This window comes from Ursus arctos, unplaced genomic scaffold (genome assembly GCF_023065955.2).
Source record: "Ursus arctos isolate Adak ecotype North America unplaced genomic scaffold, UrsArc2.0 scaffold_11, whole genome shotgun sequence".
In the NCBI taxonomy this organism is placed as follows: Eukaryota; Metazoa; Chordata; class Mammalia; order Carnivora; family Ursidae; genus Ursus; species Ursus arctos.
This window is the reverse complement of record NW_026622775.1, coordinates 8,305,065-8,319,095: the sequence shown is the minus strand read 5'-3', so window position 1 is coordinate 8,319,095 and position 14,031 is coordinate 8,305,065. Positions and strand designations below refer to the sequence as shown.

At 36.3% G+C, this 14,031-nt stretch overlaps 1 protein-coding gene across 30 annotated transcripts in view; it reads right to left on the bottom strand.

The window, feature by feature from the left end:
• Window positions 1-14,031, bottom strand: part of ANK2 (ankyrin 2) — a 467,799-nt gene that overhangs the window by 154,029 nt on the left and 299,739 nt on the right. For all 30 annotated transcript variants that reach the window (XM_057310022.1, XM_048212352.2, XM_057310028.1 and 27 more), the window contains exon 4: window positions 13,534-13,632. In XM_057310022.1, coding sequence (XP_057166005.1) covers window positions 13,534-13,632 — 99 coding nt within the window. The remainder of the gene's footprint in view (window positions 1-13,533; window positions 13,633-14,031) is intronic.

The window sequence follows — 14,031 nt, the reverse complement described above, 5'->3', positions numbered from 1 at the left end:
TAAAATAACCAGCCCCAAGTGATATACTCAACATTTAACAGCTGCTTAACACAAGTTCTAATTCACAACTTGCCAAAGATATAACCTCAAAGAATGAATATGGTCAATGTAATGATCCAAAAACTCACACAGGCAACACATGAACCACTTGGTCACATGCCCAGGCTTAGTGTCCTTTGTAGCACTTTTTAAATAATTTATACCTTGAATAAAGTCATATTCACAAAGATTTTAAGGTTATTTAAAACACTTTGGGGATGGCTGGATGGCTCAGTCAGTTAAGCATCTGCTTCCAGCTCAGGGTCAAGAGATCGAGCCCCAAGTTGGGCTCCCTGATCAGTGGGGAGCCTGTTTCTTCCTCTCCCCTGCTCCTGCTCCTGCTCTCTCTTGCTCTCATGAGCACGCTCTCTCTCTCTCTCTCACTCTCTCTCTCTCAAATGAATAAAATCTTAAAAAAAAAAAACCACTTTGTACGTATGCATAGTCAAGATATATATCCATAGTGAAGATAAGGCTATGAAAGAAGGCCTAAACAAGCTTTGGCTGGAGAGGTCTAGTGGAGATAAGCAAAACCTAGAATGAGCTGGGTGCAATAACTGAACTTTTGGATTTTGGCAGCCATGGAAATAAGGGAAATGTAATAGATGATGAAATTGTCATATTTTTGAAAAACGGAAACTTGCTGATTGCCATGTAGAATCTTGATTTCACGCGAGGGACAGAGAACACACAGAAGTTGGTTGTCTAAACGTGCCTGAGGCTGTTCTTTGGAAGAGTTCTCTTAGGTACATACATGTCACGGAAAGAATCGTCACGGGAAGGAGAGAGATTCTCATCCAGGAAAATAAATTCTCATCAGAATCTCAGGGGGCCAGGTGGATTCACGCTGCTCCTGAAAACTGTGTGACGTATCCTTACTGAGACAGAGGCTGCCTAACTCCAACCTACAGGTACCTATAGCAACACTTTCCCTCAGCGTGTTTGATCTGCTTTAAAAAGCTGAGTGCAGAGTTTTTTATCTCAAAATAGAGAAGCTACACTTTGCACCTGAATAATGCTGCAGGAAGATGTCACCCCTTAAAGCTCACCCATAAAAATATGTAAGTATGCTGTATACACTCTTTATCTTCCCATTAAAAATTCTAAACAAAAAATATTTTTTGATAGTTCCACCTGGATAAATTGGCTTCAAAATGTACCCAGAAACAACCAACGAGGTTGATCTGTCAGAAGTGTTTTCTGAAGTATGCTTGCCCACAACAATTGACATGCCTGCTGAGATAGTAATTATTATTATGCTTTCAAATGATGACATTTTGATAGATCTAACTGTCTAAAAAGGGATAGCTCCTAGTTTGTGTTCTTAAGTTACCGTCATTGCCATTAAACAGAATTCTTACCCTTTCTTGGTAGCAAGTGAATATTTACTAAATCATGTAAGCACAGCATCAGGTTGTTTAGATATAAGCACCTTTAAAAGTCTAAAATTGGAATTTAATCCATCATTAGATAGTACTTCTCTGGGGCACCTGGGTAGCTCAGTCAGTTAAGCATCTGCCTTCGGCTCAGGTCAAGATCCCAGGGTCATGGGATTGAGCCCGGCCTCAGGCTCCCTGCTCAGCGGGGAGTCTGTTTCTCCCTCTCCCTCTGCCTGCAACTTTGCCTACTTGTGCTCTCTCTCTATCTCTCTGTCAAATAAATAAATAAAATCTTAAAAAAAAAAAAAAGATAGTGCTTCCCTTCCCTGATGTTAAAAACTACACTGTTTGAGAAAGTTTATCTTGTCTGAGATTGCTGATGGTCTCTGATAGCTTGGCCTTGGTTTCTAGCTATAAAATCAGAAGGTGACAACAAATTGGTAAACGGTTTATGAAAATTTACACTGTTTGAACAATTTTCTCTGTACAGTGAAAGATTATGACAAATATTGGTAATGAGATAGTCTGGCCAAAAATTCCCTGCTTCTCATGTAACGCAATACAGTAAGAGGCTGGGACTTGAAATATACTAAGAAAAGATAGGGAGAGTAGCCTAGTTTTACAGCTGAAATAGAAGGAATAAGGATTTTTCTAAGTAAAGTAATCCTTTATCTCCGGCCTTCAAAATGTGTTTTTCATGTGTAAGAGATGAAGAACAGCTTATTCCTTTATTAAATCATATTTAAGTAAATTTGTTAAATAAATACTGGGATTAAAAATAGAAGTTATGTTAAAATAACAGAAAATAGAAAAATTAATTATTAAGAAAACACAAAACACAAAAAAAGCAATGCTTTTAAATTTGGATGTTTTAACCACCCAAAGTTAATAAAGCAGAGAGAGTTTTGTTGCATCTCCAGTGGGTAAAACAGTGCTTGGCATATGGTATGTGTTCAATGAATATAGTCATTTTTCTTTCTTGCTGTTTGTAGCAAGTGCTTTTTCCAATCATTCAGCTTCATGCCCTTTGTTCCAAACCCATGTTATATGAAAGACAAATTACATATTGCTAATCACTAAAGGTGAAATTTCTGTATAATCTTCTCTCCACCACCACCTCCAGAACATGACTTCTCAGCTCCAACGGACAATCAGCCAAAATAACAGATTAATTAAAATTTAACTTGATTTAACTTATGCTCTAAATCATGTAGTACTTATTCAATAATTTAAGTAGCTAAACCATTATATCTAATAATTAAGATAGAAGCTAACATTTATATCACATTTATTATGGACCAGGCACTGCTCTAAGCACTTCACATGTATCAACCCATTTAATCTTTGTATTTACCCTGTGCAGTAAATTACTGGTATCCCTATTTTACAGATGGGGAAACCGAGTCACTGAGAGGTTAAGTAACAAGCCCAAGGTAACACAAATAGTAGGTGATAGGGTAGGGTTCCTAACTACTATAGAGTCTCTCAGGAGGTCTACATCTCTGCGTAGAGTATTCCTGGATTACTTAAACATATTTTGTTGCCTTTCTTTTCTTATTCTGGGGTGGAATTTGCCCTGCTTCTGTGTTTGTCTCCGCTTAGCGATGTCTTTATCTTGCTCTCCTGCAAAGATGTGCCTTTGTTGATTTGCATTTAACGTCAAGATGTTATTCTACTGCTTATATTTACTGCTATTCACATCTTCAAGTCAATTTACGTTATTTAAACTTAAAATTTTAAAGGGTCACAATGTAAAATACTGTACCGGGTTATGTTCAGACAGAGTTAATAAATGTCTTTTGATGACATTGTTGGTTCACATGTGTTTCAATTCCTAAAAAACAAAAATCTTAAAGGGCTACTATTTGCAAATCAAAACATATGTACTTTCAGTATGATTTTGTGACCTTTTAAAATCATCAAACAAAAATATTTCCCAACGATTTGAGAAGAACAGAAAATACAGTTGAAGTCGGTCATGCAGGCACACTCTAATAAAGCTTTAACTTGTGCCTCAAAAATCCAATTTTATATAGAATATTGAAAGTGCTAATTCACCATTTTTAGATGTGGAAACTTATTATTTTGTCCTAGTATTAACTTGGTAAAAGAATAATTCATTTCAACTTTAGGCTGAAGAAAATCTTAGCCAAAGACTGTGAAAGGGCAAATCTGTGACGTGCATGGGATAGAATTATGCAGGAAGTAGGCTTTTAATAAATTAGTTAATGTAAGCCTATCTTAATTGATTTGCAGATTCTTTTGGGCTATCTACATAATCATATATTCTGTATAAAACAACATTTTTGTCTTTTCCTTTTCCATTCATATTCTTATCTTATTACATTGGCTAGGGCTTGAACACGATGTTGATAGTATTACTCACGAATCCTTTTATGTTACTGGCTTGAGAATACTCTTACTATCTTATCATTCTAAACGTTTTCACAGTGTTTTTTGTATATTTCCTTGGGAAGCAGGCTGATATTACTAGCTGGGTAACTTTTTTAAGTTATTAAAATTAAATTTAATCTATTAATTTGAATTCATATTAAATGCATCACTTAAAATAATATTAAAATATCAGGCACAAAAAATATCTGTAATAGAGAACTAATATGATACTTAAAGTTACTACCATTAGTCCTGAAAAGTAGTAACTACCCAAATAAAAGATGCAGAATGGAACTTTATATTTAAAGAAAACCAACCCAGATCAATCAAGATCATCAGATGTTTTTTAAACAGCAATTTAAAGTTGTTTTTCTACACCTTCACTTGTACACTAGCTTCATTGATATCTTGTTCTAAGGTATGCTAACACTATATTTTAGACACTTTAAAAATCTTTTTTGCTATTTTACCTTAAGTAAATATAAACAATACTTTTTTGGTTTATTATATACTATGCAGAATTTTCCATATTTGGGATTACTCTCTGAAAGTGATTTTCAAAAATAATACTTGGTTAAAACCATATTTTGTTACCACCCAGCATATATTTCTGAGATGAGAATTCTCAGTTTTTATCCATTAATCTAAAGCTGCATATGTCTCTAGGTGATCAATGTCTATATTCTAAACATCCTCATTACTGAATTACTTCAACTATTAAGTTACTATTCCATCTGTGTTTAGGATAATGTAATTTCATGCACCAGCACTGACAGTGTTCAAAAAGCATGTGAAAAAAACCAGTCATGGGAGCTATAGGTTTCATTTTTAGTAGCAAGCTCTTAACCTACATCAAGGAACTGACTTTGTTGCCATCTTCTCTGTGCTACAGGGAGCAGTGGGCATGCGGAGTGGCTGCTCTTGAACAAATGAGCGATCACTGAATCTACGAACAATGACATTCATTGAGTTCTTATGCCAGGCATTGTTCTAAGTGCTGTACATGGATTAACTATTTCAATTCTCATAACCTCGATGAGGGAGGTTCTATTATGATGATGGCCCTTTTATAGTTCTCCAAACTGCACAGGGTGATCTTTTCAAAATCCAAATCTCATCTTTTTCTACCTCCCACCTCTACCTCATACTGGGCTTAGGATAACCATCTTAAAACAAAATCCTTAATATGTCTCACAGAGTCCTGCAGGATCTGATTTTCTCTCTCAGCCTCATATATACCCCATTTCCCTTTCATGTCTCAGCTCCCAGATTTCTTTCAGACTCTTGCCTGTACTATTTCATTTTCCCATAGCACACAGCATCTCCACTTCCCCTGATTTTTATGTTAATTCCTTCTTGTAAGAGAACAGTTCCTGGAGGGCATTATGCTAACTGAAATAAACCAGACAGAGAAAGATAAATACTGCATGGTATTACTTATATGTGGAATCTATTTTTTTTTTAAGTTGAGCTCACAGGACAGAAAATACAAAAATGGTTCTCAGGGGCTGAGGACAGGGGGTGAGGGAAATAGTGGGAGGCTGGTAAAAGTATACAAACTTTCAGTTATAAGATGAGTAAGTTCTGAAAATCTAATATATAACATGATGACTATATAGTTGATAACACTATTCTGTACAATTGGAATATGCTACAAGAGGAGAACTTAAATGTTCTCATGAAAAGAGAGAGAGAGAGAGAGAGAGAGAGAGAGAGAGGGAAATAAAGATACATGTGAGGCCGTGAACATGTTAATTAACCTGGGCTCCTTTCACAATGCATACATATATCAAATCACCACATTGTACACTTCAAATGCCTTACAAACTTATTGGTCAATTATACTTCACTGAAGCTGGAAAAAGTATATTTAAAAAATATATTATCTATGAGTTAAAAAAAAAACAAACCCAAACAGAAAGCAATTCAGCCATCACTTCCTCAGGTCTCCCCCACTCCCACGCCACCTTTGTATCTCTAGCAAATATTAGTAAGCACACTTTGAATACACAAATACCTGCTGAGTGACGGAGAGGGAGGGGACGGAGTGAATGATTACTCCCAATAATTTTCTATTGGCAAGTTTTATTTAGTTTATTTAGTGTCATCGTTTCACATTTTGGTTTTGTTCTGTGATCTTTGCCTGGAAAAGATCATTGCTCTGCGGTCTTCCTAGCATCTTAGCTACTGTGGAACATACACAATGTGTTGTGAGATCTGAGGTAAGAAGCGCTACAATACTATTTTAACTATTCGCTATAACTATTGTAACTATTCGCTAACTATACTATTTTAACTATTCTTAGCCATTTTATTCTTCTCCGTACAAGTCTTACCTTTCTATAAACGTAGTTCCTTCAAAATACAGTAATAGTGGACATGGATAGGCTACTGAGTTGATAAATAAATGGGACAGGTACCATAGATTTAGATTCAATGATGTTTATGTCTTACTTCATTCAAATTTCAGGACAAACTGATATGGTATTCAACCTTTTCACACCATCTGTCCCCAGATAAATGAACATAAAGACAAAATATGCATGTATTCATTTTCTTTAAAAAATGGAAAGGTGTTTTATTTTATTGCAAATGAAAATATTATATCTTTTCAGACGTGTGTATGTGTGTGTGTGAACAGACCAGTACTTTCCATCTTGAAATTCTTTTTTTTTTTTTTAATTTTATTTATTTATTTGACAGAGATAGAGACAGTCAGTGAGAGAGGGAACACAAGCAGGGGGAGTGGGAGAGGAAGAAGCAGGCTCATAGCGGAGGAGCCTGATGTGGGGCTCGATCCCAGAACGCCGGGATCACGCCCTGAGCCGAAGGCAGATGCTTAACCGCTGTGCCACCCAGGCGCCCCTCCATGTTGAAATTCTACCAGAATGTGAGATAATAATTCTATTTTATGCAAAATTTTAAAGACGTCAATTCTCATCATTGCTGTAAACATATCAGAGAATGGGGAATTGGAGAAAGCATACTTCCTTTATTTAACTTGGAATACTGAGGAACACAGATGCACTTGCAAATGTGTAATCACCCAATAAACTGATTTTCAGAGTCAAAGGCTCTGTAACACAAACATGATTAGACTTTGTTTTATTAGTTTTTAGTGTCCTAAATTCTTTCTTATTCTCAGTCAAATTCAGGTACATGCTTTCACCTTAACTTCAGAGAATTTATGTTACAAAAATTTTCTTTTTTTTTTTTTTAAGATTTTATTTATTTATTTGACAGAGAGAGAGAAAGACAGCCAGCGAGAGAGGGAACACAGGCAGGGGGAGTAGGAGAGGAAGAAGCAGGCTCCCAGAGGAGGAGCCTGATGTGGGATTGATCCCAGAACGCTGGGATCACGCCCTGAGCCGTAGGCAGACGCTTAACGACTGAGCCACCGAAGCGCCCCTACAAAAATTTTCTTGATTAAGATAACCAAGAACCGTATTAAGAAAGAACCATATATAAATATATTTGGAGGAAAAAAAATGCTGAAAACAAAACAATTTTTTTTTGAACCTGTGATGCCGGATCCCGTGTGTGTGTGTGACAGAACGGAATGTTCCATTATGAGTTTTTGTTCTGAGAGCCAGGGATGGCTCCATGGCCATATGGAAGCAATTCAGTGTAATGGGTATGCTGGCCAACTGTGTAGGTTTTCTTCCTCTTCACAGCCCAATTCAAATTATTTGTGACAATGGGTGAGGGCCAATGAAGAAAAAAAAACTATTGGAAGCTACACCTGCACAAGATAGTTATCATTGCACATAATGGACATATGCACCCTTAAATTCTGGGGGTATAATTAATGGTCATATAATCTTGCAACTGGCATTAACGGTCATGACCTAAAAATCTAAAAGCTAATAAAATAAAGTCTAATCATGTTGTGTTACAAATAGGAAAGTTTTCTTTTTGGAATGAAATTTCCAAGATTGAAAGAACAAAGAGTAGTGAACATAAATAAGCAAAAGGATTCTAGAAAAATAGAAGTAAATTTTCAGTAAAATATGGTATGAAGAATATCAAACCAGAATATCTTATTTGGACTCACTCACCAGTAAAAAAAAGATGAAAAGAAAAAAAAAAAAAGCTGTTTCTGGAATCCTCATGATATTGAAACACAAGAAATTAAAAAAAAAAAAAAAAGAACAATGAAACATTGACAAGAAAAATGTATCAAAAAGACATCACAAACCAAACACCAGAAAGTGTATTTAAGTCTTCCATTGTGTTAAAAATTGTGTTTGGTAAAAAATACTCTAAGAAATGGATGGCTGAGTGAAAAAGTCCCAGCGTACACGAATCCTTTTAACCCACAAATGCCTAGCTTTTGTGGAATGTTTTCAGTTCTTCCCAGCATCTGAGCAATTGGACCCAGAAAGAATGGACTGCATCTAAGCCAGGGACCTGGTTCTTGTGGAAGCTAAGTAACGTCATGAACCTCCCCCAGAAGAAGCAGAAATTGTAGAGAAAGCTTAAAAGAACCAGTGAACTATCTAGATTATTGGAAGGAAGGTGTCCATTCCAAACGGCCCTGGGTTAGTGACTCCATTGCTAATGTGGTATGAGACCTTGAATTTCCTGCTTGTGTCTCAATTTTCCTTATATCCAAATGAGAGTAATTGTTGCTAATTCACATCATTCTAAAGATAAAATGAGATTAAATAACACATAAAAAATACACTTCAAAATTAAGAGGCTGAGTGTAAGGTATTACTATGGGGTTGTAATTCCGTGGCATCTGGAATCTATTCCAACCCACACTTAGCTCCCTGGACACATACTTCCACACGCTTCTTAAACAGTCTTGTGGGAATTTCTGGCCCACCCTTCTAATGAAATCACATTTTCCTTTCTCTCTCTAACTATCAGGGAACTCAAACATCCCAGGCCCCATCATATAAGATAAAAGATAATCAGAAAGCTACGGTTGACAAGTTTTACTGTACTCATGTTCCACGATTTCACTTAGTGTCTGCTGTACAGAGATATTAAATATTCTAGAATCCAGTGTGCTTTTTTTAAATTACTGTAGTCAAATATGCATCACATAAACTAGCTTGCTATGTAAGAACAACAACAAAAACCAAATAGCTATTTTTAAAGTAACTATTTTATTACAAGGGACATTCTGATTTTAATGATTTTACATCAGAAAATAGAATAAAAATCTAAAGGAAAAATACTCTTGTGTGAGAAACAAAAAGTGGCATTTTATTGTAGAGAAAATTAAAGAGGGGAAATTTCTCAGGCCAGATTACCTTGGCAGCAACGACAAAATCTCATGTTTTGAACGTTTTTGCACAGCTATAGCATTATTAGTTCACAAAAAAACGCTAAGGGGAAATTTTTCACCTTATACCTTTCGTATGACTGCTACTTCAGGAAAATCTGGACTTGGACCTACATAGGGTTTGGGTCAGAAGAAAAAAGAATTATAAAAACTGTTCTCTGGGGTCTGTAGTGAAGGTACAAGTGTTAGAGAAGCTATGAGAAGCAGCTCTGCTCGGGGATGAAGATTATGAGCACGTAAATGAAGTATCTTTGTCTCAGTGTGTCATCGATAATGACGGAGTAAATGGGGATCAAGACAGTGTTCCCCACGCACCGGAGATAGTGCCTGCGGTCAGTATTACTTAATGTACTCTGATTACTATCTACTGCCAAGCATGGTGGGAATACACAACAGGGCTTACTCTGGAAGAATATACATGCATATGTTTAGCCTCCAAGTCATATATGTGCAAGGTGTTACGTCAAATCATAAAAATATAAAGAAATGTGAAAAAAATTATCGCTCCCAAGAAACGTACCACCTTGCAGAAACTGTAGATATACATTACACAAAATAAACCTGAGGTAGGCAAATATCATCAGGGAAAAAGTGCTACAAAGATTTAAAGGAACTCATCACTCTGCGAGACTTTTAAAAAATGTTTTCAAAGTTTCTTTTATAATATATAATTGGAAAACTTTTTTAAAGGTTCTATCTCTGGGGCGTCTGGGTGGCTCAGTTGGTTAAACACCCAACTCTTGGTTTCGGCTCAGGTCATGATCTCAGGGTTCTGAGATTGAGCCCCACACTGGGCTCCATGCTCAGGCAGAGCCTGCTTGAGATTCTCTCCCTCTTCCTTTGCCCCTCCTCCCACTCATGCATGCTCTGTCTCTCTCTCTCTCTCTCTCTCTCTAAAATAAGTAAAGTCATAAATAAATAAATAAATAAATAAATAAATAAATAAATAAATAAATGTTGTATCTCTGAGTCTAATAGGTTTATAGATTATAAAAGTGACAAACAAATGCCAGTACAAAGAGCCAGAAAGCGTCCCAGCATTACTTGTGTAGGATGGTTTAGAGGATGTTAATATGCCTAGTAAAGATTGTCTGAGAGTAAAGATTGTCAGAAAGCAAGCAAACACCCTCAGCGCAAATAGCATTCCTACAATCATTCTGATTTGACTTCCAGACCCATTATAACACCAAAACAGCTCTCACGGAGGTCTTAATGAGATCTCCATGCCACCAAATCCAGGAGAGCAAAGAACCAAGCCAGACAGCTACCTGGTCTGAGCAACATTTAAAATCATACTGAGAATTGACTCAGTTGAGACCACACTGCCACCACTGCTGCGCACAGAAACCACAACATTGGTTGGTGGTTATTATACTGATCACATAATTCTACTTAAAATACTTAAATTGCTTCTGCTGGTATTCTGGAATTCTTCATGAATTAAGGACTCTGCCTACTCAAATCGGCACTGAGTTATGTGAAGGTAAGCCTCACATGGATTTTACAGTTCAGGTAGAGAATGCGGAAAAATCCACAGACGTATACCTCTCCACAACCTATGAGCCCTGTAAATGTTTACTGAACATTGGAGCTTTTCAGGGAGCTTTTTATCTTCTTAATTCAATAATAACTTTACTGGTCCGTTTCTAAATAACTCAGAAGTTTGTCAAAGGCAAAGTACTATGCAGCTATCAACATTGCTATAACATCAGACTATCCTGCATTTGCCTTGCATTATGTTCTTAGAAAGATATGGAAGGTATAATTTGAGTGTAAAATTCAGAACTTATCTTGAGCATTTGGTACTCCTATGACCCTTTTCTGATTCTCAAAAGGAAGTGATTGTCTACCATGAGCATGGTCCTACCCATCCACCTGAGGTCCACTGTCACCATGTAAGAAATCTATATCTTAAACAAGACAGGACTAATGAGAATCAGGACTCATATCCTCTCTCAATGGCCCTTGAAACCATGCCTTTGAGACTTGTTTGCACACAGGAACAGAATAATCAACCTGTTTTCTATAAATTCCTATATCTTAATTTCAATCATTAAATTATAATATATTTTAAGTAATAGTATTTTTTGTTAATTGGTAGTGAAGGGCACTTAAATTCAATATAGTAAATAATGTCATAGGGCTCATCAGATCACTTAGTTATTTAGAAAAACACCCTAAATGTTAGTTATTAATTTTTCTCCCTCTAAAACTTTCTCACAAATTAAAATCAGTTTGAAGCTATTTGTCAGGATTTCCTACAATATGAATCTTAAATTGGGCTAATCAAATACAATACAAATGAAGATTACTTTAATCTCTTAATGACAATATAAATCTTCCTGTAGGATCCGCTATAAACTGGCATAATTATGACTAAAAAGAATGGGCTCATTCTCTCTTGAAAGCAAATTACCAATTAAATGGTGTTCACTTGTTCTCCTTGAAAAATCTCCAAAGCACATAAATTTCCAATAATCACAGTATAACTGATATAACTTTTAACAAGCATTTATCTTGCAGTATTTGCTACCTGTCAACTTTTATGAACTCACAATGTCGAACTAGTCATTTTGAGAAAAGTAACTAAGCTCTTCTCATAGATCCTAACAGCACTAACAGTTAGCATGTGGACTTTCCATTAAAAGAAACCTCCTATGGGCGATTGAACTTGACCAGGCTTTCGTTTCCATGCTTAAGAACACAAACTCTTGATTTATGCACATAGTTAGACCTATAGCTAGTGAATCTTACTGCAACGTTCTTATGCCCAGTTTTCTCTGACATTCTCTAAAGCTGTGGTTCTCAAAGCGTTCCTGAACCAGCAGTGTCAGCATTATGTGAGACTTCCGAGAAACGAAAATTCTCAGGTCCCACTCCAGAACTGAATCAGAAACTCTGAGGTTGAGCCCAGATTCATGCGTTTCAACAAGCCTTGCAGGTGATTATGACACCAGCCAAAGTTTGAGAACCTTTGCTCTAAAGCAAAAAGATGTTCTCTTGCTATTCTAAGGAAAAGGTTTTAATTCCTGACTTTAGAGCAGATTTTGCAAGTCGTCTGTCTCTAAGCCCAAGATGCCATGATACTTTATAGAATATATGCGAATTCTTTACAGATGGTACCAATTTAATTTTTTTTTTTTCATTTAGGGGCACCTGGGTGGCTCAGTTGGTTAAGCATCTGCCTTCAGCACAGGTCATGATCCCGGAGTCCCAGGATCCAGCCCCGAGTTAGGCTCCCAGCTCAGCAGGGAGTTAGCTTCTCTGTTTCCCTCTGCCCCTCCCCTCTCTCATGCTCTCTCTCTCTCTCCCTCTCAAATAAATAAAATCTTTAAAAAAATGTTTTTCATTTAATGAAGTTTTTAGAATATGGCATATTTTCAACAAATGTTAAAATAGAGATGCATATTTGGGTTTTAAAAGAAAATTTGGGTTTTAAAAGAAAATGTGGTTATTTAAAATAGTATGCTATTACAGAAATAAAAATAAATAATGTCATGTCTGTCATAATTTCAACAGGTTTCTCCCTATAATCAAAATTAAAGAAAATAGCACTGATTCAAACTTTTGCCCTGTAGTATTTTATGGGTCCAGAACTTATGCCATTTATACCTCTAGAGCCATGTCTACATGATGAATGAATGAACTAAATAGGTAGAGACATTCCTACACCAAGGCCTTCAAAAGCAAGCTGGTGAGATTATCCCAAAAAACAGAGAGGAACCCTTTATTTTGCCAATAGCCCCTGTGGCATGGCCTGTGATATCAGAAAGGCTAAAAACTTTCAAAAAGAGAGAGAAGAAATGGATTTATAAAGATATGCACCTCAGTTTCTATATAGATACATAACAGATACCAAGAGTAAAGGTTTGGGCAAAGCAGCATTTTTTCACTTGGGAAGTAGGGATCCAGTTTATTGTTATTACATGCATCACAAGGCTGTGGGTCACGAATTTTTCGGTTTCCTTCAGGAGTTTTGTAAAGTCCATATTTGGGGTGTGAGGTAATTAGTGTGATTCCCACTTTGTGGCAGATTTCCTACTGGAATGCTAATCTTCTGAGAATGTTTAAAATTTAAGGAGAGAAAATACTTTTATAGCGCGACATGGAACTCGCATGAATAATTCATATTTCACAGATGTCACTGTCATTGTGGAAAAAAACCACTTTATATTCTTTTTTAATGCACTTAGAATGAGAGACCGTGGTTGTCAAATTTTCAGTTATATTAAGAGGGTGATCATGATACATCAAAGAAATAAGAAATATCATTGCATGAGTTAATAAAATAATTGGCTGAAATAAAAAACAGAAGTATTTATAGTAAATCTACCTACCCAACAACTGGCTCAACCCATTAAACCAGTTTCACAGAGCTGTTCTAATTTGAATTCATTTACACAAGAGAAAATCCGAATGTAATACCTGAGACTGGGCGTTAATATTGGCTCCTTCCTTAACAAGAACTTTGACAACTTCTGCTTGTCCAGCCAAAGATGCAATGTGAAGAGCAGTGTTTCCCTTCTGTTTTGGAGAAACAGAATAGAAAACGTTAGAGGTTTCTGAATTTTGTAGAAATCAAATGTATAGGCACTTCCAACTTTGCTGATTCCTTCAAGGGTCATTCTATCACGATAGTAGCCCATCTTGGGAAGGGATAATTGTCTGCCATCAAAACACCGAGCTTCCCATATAGTGTTTTCCTTTTCTAGCCTTCACAGTTCTGGTGAGGTGTTTAAGAACACAGAAGAGTTCTTATTGAATCAAATCTGGGATTTGTGTGCATGTGTGCGTGTGTGACAATTTATTGCCTATAGTAAACTTGTATTTTGACTTTTCTTTGGAATTGCCAGGAAGCTTCTATTTTTGTTTTTAAATGTCCACGAGAATCGCTGCATATTGTGAGCAGGCAATTATGCCAAC